Genomic DNA, 9342 nt, shown 5'->3' with positions numbered 1-9342 from the left:
TTTGCATGTGGAAGCACACCATAAAGCGTGCTGCTGCATCATAGGTGCAGGCAACTTATTACACTGATAAAACTCCTGCTAGTTAAACAAACAAAACAACTGCTTATGGAAAATGTGCTTAACAGTGAGATCACTGTAAACAGCCTTTATTGCAGCGTACTTTGAAGTAACAGCTTACCTGCCCCAGATTTACACATATGCCTTGCTTCAAAATCAAAGTGGCTTAGCAGCTCCACACAGTTTCTAACACAGCACAGAAGTCAAAATCTGTACACAAGCTCTGCCTTCTGCTGCTTTTGGGTAGGAAAGACATTGCTGAGCAAATTCCCCACTGCTTTCCCACAGCAACCTGTCTTTGTAATGTACACTTGAATTAGCTGTTGTATCTTTCTAAAGATAAAGGGAAGAGTCTGGAGAGTAAGGTGCTTTACAGTATTAGAGTTCGTAGTCATCTGGATGGTAGAGCTCGCTCATGAGGCGGTAGATATAAGAAGGTGCATTACCCCCAATGTTAGAAATGAAGAGAGTAATGAGCTCTGGAGGGACATAGTCAAAAACTGGGCAGTGAACGTTGATCTTTGCCAGGATCTCCCCTGTAAAGTGAATAGCAGCAATATTAGACTTGAAGTACATTTAGCCTTCTGCACATCTTCCTGAGCCCCTAAACAAACTGGCTACGCACGTGCCACCCTGAAGTTATTATTTAAAGAAATGCTCACAAGGCCAAAACTAAAAACTGGTGCCAAGCCTGGTGTCCTCATTTCAAAAGTCATGGTAACATAGAAGTGGGGCTTTTGGAAGAGACTTTGCTATCTGAAAATGGGCTTGGGTGCTGATGCCTTTCTAAAGATGGTGCTTGTGTGGGAAGCTCACTGCAGAGATACTGGGTTTCAAAAAGTTAACACAAGTTATAGGAGAGAACGGAAGCTGCCCTCAGTGTTGGCCATCTACCCTCTCCCACAGGAAACTGCCACCTGCCTGGCATCATTATCACCATCCTGTAATAAAACACTGTTTCAGAGCTGAAGTAAAACTGCAAAGACAGTGTTCAAAAGAAATCCTTTTTCTGCACTTTCTGTAATAGAAAGTTACAAAATTAGATGGTTCCCAGCACTTTTCTCTGCTAAGGACAATAGGAAAGGATTTTCTGTCCTGGGTTATAGGACAGTCTTACACTTAATTTTTATGTGAGTTATTAAAAACTATAGCCTGAAGCAGCTTGACCAGACATATGAAGAAGAACCAGTACCTTCTGTGAATGGCAGCACTTCCTGTGGTGACACAAACTTGTGGAATGAGTCTTCTTCATTAGGGAACTAAAGAAGGAGTACAGGAAGGTTAGGAAAAAAACAACCTACTTGATTATCCTAGTGAAAACAGGTCCTGGAGTGAACTACTGGGAGAGGAAGATGACTTGCCAGGTGATATTACATCTGTTTACAGTAATTACATAGTGTCTATGTCTAGAACCTCTCTAATGTCTAAAGTGAAAGGTTTTTCCTCAGAGCTTTTAGAGCCTTCTGCAAAGCCTACGGAACTGAACAGTGACTTCCTCAGTCTGCAACTTCATCTGACAATACTGGAAAAAGTACTGAGTGTAAGAAACAGTTTTGAGCATCTCATTCTACCTCCTCTGCCTTTCAACACTAATGGTATAAACTGAAATCTGTTGTGGTTGAGGAAAAATAAGTACAGTGATGTCAGTCTCTAGTAGGCAGTGGTCTACATCCTTATACCCAATGCTCTGCTTTGCACGTGGGGCAGAAGAGGGAGCTTCAAGGAGATCCTGAGGTGTGCCAGATTTGTCTGAAGGAACAGTGCCAGATGGGGGAGATGGCTCATTTATCAACCTTGACAGATAGCGCTCTCCAACCTAAGCTCCCACAAGTAAAAGCCCCTGTAGGTACGGTCCTGAAGGGCTGCTGTACTTACCTGCGGTGAAAGCTTGAACATGGGAGCACACACGATGAGCGGAGTGGAGTGGTGTTTAGCTGCCAGTGCCAGAGTGTGAGTCCCACTCACAGCAATCAGGGCACCATTGGCCAGGATTGTCTTTGTACCAATGATGACCTTAAAAGGGCAAATCAGCATTAGAAGATAGCATGTTCCACAGCAAACTGGGGAAGGAACACTTCCTGGCTCAGACCCTGACAGATGAGCTGGAGGAGGAGTGTGTCAGAACAGCCAGCCAGCCAAAGGCTGAAGTTATAGGGCAGCTGGATGCCTGATCTGTTTCATCTGGCACTGGCTCTGCACTGAGATGTTCCTCTCTAACAAGAACATGACTCCAGCATGGCGAAGCCAGCACAGAGAACTTCAGAGGACAAATGTATGTTCTATTGCAGGGAACACCAAGCCAAAACTGGGCTGTGGTCCCTGTTGTTCTACAAGCCTACAAAATAAACTTTGTACAAGTAATTTGACTTGCAGTAAAATGGGAATAATGTAAAGCAGCTTAAAATATATAGAAATGAATTAATGTGGCTAGATTTTAATGTTACTAGTACTTTTTTTTTCTTTTTTTTTACTTTGGGGTGCCACATCTTCATCTCTATAGAAGTACAGAACAGGTCTGTTCGAAAAGACACACCCTTCACCAGGGTGATTCCCTTCCCCAGCCATCTTGTGTTCCAGGCAAGGGGGGTTTCTTCCCTTTGGAAATGCTGCTTTTTGTTCCATCTTCTTTAAAAATTGAGGTTAATCCTTTGAGGTTCTCTTGTAACTGTTCTGCCTGTAAGCCACTACACCGGAAAAACCTTTCACCATGCATTCCGTCATCATACTGACTTAGGGTTCCAGACAATCTCCACCCCAGCTGTAAACAGGGACTATTACAATTTTGAGTCTTCAGAAATATATCCATCATTGCTGAGACCTGCATTTAGGAGGCATAAGCACTCAACCTGCCATTAATCCCTCCTCTAATGAAGCCCTCCTTACCTTGTTGACTCGAGACATGACAGCAAAAATAGCTGCATCACTCATGACAGTAGTTTCAATATTCTCTTTAGATAGTCGGACAGCCATTTCATGACCCTAAAAAGAGGGAGAATCCAATTGGTCCCCTGGGACATAGCTCCTGCAGTTCAGTTGTCGAGATAGCAGCACTCAATTCTCGTCTGAACTGCAAAAATACCAAGCAATGGAACACAAATACAGCCCTCTGACTGTAGGATGCCGGGGTAGGATAACAAGCTGTCTCCAGCCTCTCAACTGCAAAGGAACTTCCATAATGTTCAACTTGCCTCTAGGGACAAGCTTTTAGTAAGAATGCGCAGGACAACATGGTGTCTGGAGAAGACAGCCAGCCCAGGCCTTACCTGGCAGAATGGCGCACACTCTGCCACGATGACCTGGAACTTCCGCTTGCGGGCAGCTTCCTTCAGGAAGGCCTCAACAGTGCGCGAGTAGCCGATGGTCATGATCACCTCATTGGAGTGGATGTGCTCCAGCGCCTGCATCGCAATGTTATCAGTGGTGCCCTCTGCGACAAAAGGAAGACGTAGGTGGAAAAGCAACACTTGTGCTGCTAGGACTGCCCTCCAACAAGATAATTTTTCACTTGAACCATGCTATGAGCACTAGTAGAGCAGGAGCAGCCTTTCTTCCCATTCTTTTTGCCAGGGGAGAGGGACCAAGAAGCTGGCCTTTGAATGCCCCATGCGTCCTAGCTACGCATAGAAATAGCTCTATTGAAAATTCTGTCATGAGGGGAGTGGATTGTGTCAGCACTACTCTAGATAACCACCATGCACATAGCCCTTCAACAGTTTTGCAGTTCAATAGCAAGGCAACCTGGGCCTCAGAAGGCGAGTCAGGTCCCTGATCTGTCACAAGTATCACAGATAAAGAAAAATGTATCACGGTGCTTTGTGACAAGGGTCAGGTTATATGTGCAAAGGGGTTAAGTCCAACCTTGGCATATTTTTTAGACTCTTCTTCAGAGGACTCAAGACTTCCCAGAGGACCAAGAGCACAGGCCAACACCCCCCATGCTGTTCCCTCCACAATGTTCCACCCATCTCCCTGTAAAGCAGAGGACTTAGTTTAAGTCCTGGTAGCAGCAGGGCTTCAGTCCCTTAGTTCCTTCAGATTAAGCCTCCCATATCCTTACTGTTTTCTTTCCACCTAGAGAAGGGGGAAGCATCAGTCCCATCCCATAAGAAGCTCCTCTCAGGAGCAGTTCAGACCCAGTCGTACCTAGCTCTATCAGCATCTCATTAATAGCTTCAATAACGTTAGCTCTGAGGGAGGGATAAGGGGTTCTGAAATCCTCGCTCAGTCCTCCAGAAGTCAGGAGTTTGTGCAGGGATTCTTGCTGATCACTTTCCTCACTGCGCCCATGAAGCCTGTGGAGAGAAACAGCTCTTCAGCCTCAGGAAAGAGCGCAGGGCCACAGCCAGGCTGAGCAATGTCCCCACAGCACAGCACACTTGGATGTGAGGAGACAGGAAGGAAAGTCACACAGAGGAGGCACACCACACCAATAAGCTTCCCTAGCTGTCTAGGCAGAGAGACACTCAAATCTCTGCCAGAAGTGCTGCCTTAATTCATGTGCAAACACTGCTGTCCACAGATGAGAAGCAGGCTCGAGGCTACTGCTCCAGCAGGATGGACCCTCCTGGGAATAGAAGGAGAGAACAGCCCAAGGTCAGGGCACAGACTGTTCTCATGCACCCACAACACATACACCAAGTGGTTTCTATAGAGGAAATGTCATCAGCCACACTGGAAACAACAGGCTTGCCTTTGATGTTAAACTTGCTAAATCCTTCTCTAAGAAAGAGGGGAGAAAGGAGTGATGGAAATTAACGGGGTTTCACAGAAGCAACTGAACATGTTGCATGGGAGGGCTGTTCTAGGCTTCTAAAGAGATACTGGCAGCAAGAGGGAAACTTCACCTGCCATACTCCTCACGAATGACCTTCAATACTCGTCGCACCATGTTGCCCACAGTTGTCTCTGATGGCTGTGCTGCCGTCATCCTCTGGCCCTCTGTCCGGATCAGATCCATGAGCTCCCCTAGAAGAGAGGAGGACCCTGGTTATCGCTGCCCAGAGCAAACCCATCTGAGCATCAAACCAGCGCGCTCCCTCAACATCCCAGGGCCAGCGGCTGCTCCGGCACGGGCACCTCAGCACCGAGAACAGCAAGGAGCCCCTCAAAGAGCTGTTCGTCCCACGGCGGGTTCTGCAGTGGGAATCGCTTGGACACAATGCGGACTTAGGGAAGACCATAAGCGGTGCATTTAGTGAAAGAGGGAACCACGTGCTGCTGGAAAGATCCGTGCTCGGACTGACGGCGCTGGAAAAGCCAGGCTGGAGCGAGGCAGCTCCTCAGGCAATGCTGCTCGGGAGCACAGCGGGCTGCGAAAGGCCGCGCGGCGGCAGGACAAGCACTGGGAACCCATTGGCCGCTGCCAGCGAGGCTCCAGTTCCCGGGGGCTCCATCACTGACCCTGCCCCGGCCTCGCTGCTCCCTCCGCACCGACAGCCGCGACCGGGGCGCCGGGCCTCGCAGAAGCTCCCCCGCCACTGCTCTCCCGCCGCCGGGCCCTGCCACCACCCGACTCTCACCGGCCCGGCTCCATCGCCCGTGCCCGACGATCTTCCGCAGCAGCGACAGCGTCTGCCGCGCCGTGTCCTCGGAGCGCGGCCGCTCCCCACCGCGCCGCAGCCGCGCCGCGAAGGCCTCGATCTGCTCCGAGAGCTCCGAGCCCCGCTCGGCGGCGCCCGGCATGGCGGCCACCCTTCCGCTTCCGCCACGCCGCCGCTCCATTGGCAGGGCTGCCGAGGTACGCCCGCCCCCCGGCGGCGGCCAGCCAATGAGCTGCGGCGCTGCCGTTTCCCGGAAGACGGGCGGGGCCCGGGGCCGCGGGCAGGCCCGTCCGGAGGGGTTTACTTTGGACCGGGCGGCGGGCTGGGGGTGAAAAGCCAAAGCAAATGGGCTGGGAAAGGCGCAGTTCCTGGCAGTCCAATTGTTCTTGCTGGCAGAGACAGAACCGGCCCTGGATAAGGCAGGAATGTAGCTCCTTTGTGTCTGGTTCCTGGAGCAATGTGTTCAAGGAACAGGCAGGAGCCACGGAATGATTCTCATTGCCGTGCTGCTTTACTATGTGGCTCTGATCTGTGTCCTGTTGTTTTAGATTAGGAAATCAAAGCAAACTGGCTTATGCTGGAAGTTTTCAGCAGTTGCTTCATGCAGAGGCCTGTGGGGCCTTGGATGTTCCTCACATCTTTTTTGTGCTTGTCTGGTTCCTTTAGGACTCGCCCTACCGCCAGCTGCCATCCAGCGACTGTTGGGTCTCCGGCAAGATACCAACAGCTGGTGTGCTGGCTCTTCAGGACTTAATGCAGGTGATTTGTCGTCCAAAACCTGAGGTGGACTGAGAGTCCTTCCAGACCTCTCTCCTCCTCCTTCCTCAAGTGCCCCTGTATGCCTGGAAGCCAGAGCACCCAGCAGCCTGGAAAAGGAAGCTTGCCACATCCCTCCAACACCTGGCAAAAGGCTATGCTTCTGGGTTTGGCTGGATGTGCTTGCAGGGGACTATGGCCCTGACTGGAATTCAGAGTTTCCCTCCATGAAGAGCTTGTCTTGTCCTTTGCCCCTGGAGAGAGTCAGTGGAGGGTGACAGGATTTGCCCAGCTATTGGCTCTGCTGTGCTGACTGGCCACGTCCTGCTTCCCTGATGCCTTCTCTCCTCCTTTTCTTCCTATGAGTGTCTGTTTTCTTCCATCACATGTAAATCAGAGGCTTCCTGGAGCAAGGCCTGCCCAGCTCTGCATCTGTGTGGGGAAACCCCATCCCCCTTTGCCCTTCTGCACAGCCATGTTGCAGGTAGGGCAGGGCAGGGCTGCCCGTGCCCATCAGCTGCCTGCTGCTGCCCCTGGCTGTGCCCATGCAGTGCTGTGTGCCAGCTGCCTTGGTGAGCAGAAACAGCTCCCACACATGCACCCGGGGACTGAGACATGCAGTGAATTAGCAAAAAAAAAAAAATCATTGCTTTGGAGCTTTCCTTTGTTTACTTATCTTGCTAGTAAACAGAGCAGCTCTTGGAGATTAGGCAGGACAGAGAAGAGGAAGGGAAACTGGGCCCTGAGGTTATGACCTCCTTGTGGGTGCTGGGCTGTTTACATTCCCTGCTCCAGTCTCAGTAACTATTATGAGACAGTTTCTTCCCAGTGCCTTGCCAGGCTACAGAGCTTTTCCCCTTTTTGTGCTGTTCTTGCCCTGTTCCCTACAGCACTTTCTGCCGGGCACTGCTGCCACAGCTGGCATAAGAGAGCTGGCAGTCTGGTGTCCCCTGAGGGGCAGAGTCCTGCACTTGGTCTGTTGCCTTGTGTTTCATGAATGAAAGCCTCCGAATGGGGATTTCAGGAGCTGTTAGCCTTGCATAGCTGAGCTGAGCCAGAACCTGTGGCTCTCTGGAGAGCTGAAAGGCAAAATCCAGGCTGCTCAGGGGGACCATGGCTACAAGTCATCTGGTTGTCATTAGCCAGCAGCTACTGTCAGGACCCAGTGAGTTAGACAAGGAGTGCCCAGGAGGACTGAAAATGAGAGTGAGGAGGAGGAGTGACAGCAAAGGCAGTGCAGGGACTGTGGGGCAAATGGAGAAGGCAGCTGGAAAGATGCATGTTGGTGTCCTGGTGTACTCTGCTAAAATCTTGCTGCCTTGTAGGCTGTCCTGCCACTGTGGCAGAAGCAATAAGATGGGGGGTGTATGTGTGCATCCGTAGGCAGCTGGAAGGAGTCTCACCTGGTGGTCCACAGCTGCTGAGTGTTTCAGAGCAGGACGCCCCCTCTGCTGCTACAGACACAGCCTCCTCCACAGCACACCCTCCTTCCCTTCCTGGGTGTACCCAGGACTCTGGGGCAGAGTCGATGGCTTCAGCTTCCCAGCTGGTGCATGAGCAAGCAAGGAAGCTGACACAACTGCAGATGGTGCTGGTGCTGGAGACAAAAGAGCTGAGTAGGGGATGAGCTGGCTGGATAAGCATGGCAGCACGTTTTATGGGCCTGCAGTGGGGCTGAAAACTGTCTCACCTCCTTGGAGAACTGCCAGCCTACCCAGGACAGCATCCTGCTCTGTACCATCAGGGATGGCTACTGGAGACACTGCTTTCCTCCTCCCAGTGAATTCTGCATCCCTGGAGGCTGAATGTCATCCCCCAAGTGCTCATGTGAGGGAGGACAAGGCAGGATAGAGGCTGGGTAGAGCCTGGGAGCACTGGAACATCATGTACTGGGAGGCTGTTTGGATTAGAAACTCTCAGCGGGTAAGTGGGCTGGACGAAATGCCAGGGAGGGGAATCAGTTTCCTGAACTCTAGTAATTGGACTCGTCTGCAACACCAGGGTAAGCAAAGTGAGCTGCTCACGCTCAGCACAGGCGAAAGGAAGGAGCCAGGAGAGGAGAGCCAGCCGAGCCACGGCCCAGCAGGAGCAACAGTGCAGGCTGTCAGCACAGCATGGACTGTGAAGACTGGATGGGCAACATGGGAAGAAGCAGCATTACTGCTAGGTGCCTAAGCCACTTGCTGAGCACAAGTGACTGAGTTAAGAATGTCACAGTGCACGGGAGTGGGGGGAACATGAAGCACAGTCTAAGAGGAAGGATGCACCAAAGGTATCTTTGGTGTGACATGATTGCTCTTTGGAAAGTCCACGCTCAAATGCCTGAGACAAAAACAAGTCAATCCCAAAGCTCTTGCAGCCACCGATGTAGAGGCAGGAGTGAATGTGCTGAAGGGCTGAGGGAGCCCAAACCAGTGTTTTCGGCATGCTACGGGGGAGAAAGTAGATCACTTAGTAAGTCAAGGGGATGAAAATAATGAGCTGAACTGAGTGTGGAATGCATGTTTAAAACTCAAGCTTCTAGGAAAAGAAGACAAACCCCCCAAACAAACAGCTGGTGATCAAATGCAGGTACGTGAATAGCTGGAAAGCTGACCTCTGCAGCTCTGCAGGCGCACGCACACATTGTCTGAGTCATCAACAGTTTTGGCATGCTTGAAATTCGCATCTGACGCTGCAGGTACCAGGGCACGTGTTCTGCTGGTCTTTGCTGATGACCCTGGTAACAACTGTCTCCTAAACTGGTCATCCTCTGGAAAGCCTGGCTGCCATAACTGCCTGGGTGGCCAAAGAGAAACAGGCAGGGCTTGCTTTGGGGAATAGCAGGATGGATTTAGTGCCTCAGGTTAGTGAAGGATTTGATGCAGCTTCTTGCTCGGCCGCCCGTGTGTACGTGCGCTTGTCTCTGCCTGGAAAATGGCTGCTGTCTCATCCTCACGTCAGCACAGCACCCACAGGCAGGCTGATCCCATAGCCAGACCCTTGCAAT

At 51.1% G+C, this 9342-nt stretch overlaps 1 protein-coding gene across 1 annotated transcript; it reads right to left on the bottom strand.

The window, feature by feature from the left end:
* Positions 1-103: 103 nt before the first annotated feature.
* Positions 104-5768, bottom strand: EIF2B2 (eukaryotic translation initiation factor 2B subunit beta). The gene is made up of 8 exons (XM_064658769.1): positions 5577-5768; positions 4902-5022; positions 4201-4349; positions 3321-3484; positions 2941-3036; positions 1933-2070; positions 1250-1316; positions 104-593 (listed from the first exon to the last, which is right to left on the bottom strand). The coding sequence occupies exons 1-8, from the start codon at positions 5737-5739 to the stop codon at positions 436-438; spliced, it is 1056 nt and encodes a 351-aa protein (XP_064514839.1). The 5' UTR covers positions 5740-5768; the 3' UTR covers positions 104-435.
* Between the last annotated feature and the right edge of the window lie 3574 nt (positions 5769-9342).

Source organism: Pseudopipra pipra, chromosome 6, assembly GCF_036250125.1.
Source record: "Pseudopipra pipra isolate bDixPip1 chromosome 6, bDixPip1.hap1, whole genome shotgun sequence".
NCBI lineage: Eukaryota > Metazoa > Chordata > Aves > Passeriformes > Pipridae > Pseudopipra > Pseudopipra pipra.
This window is presented reverse-complemented; position numbering and strand designations above follow the sequence as displayed.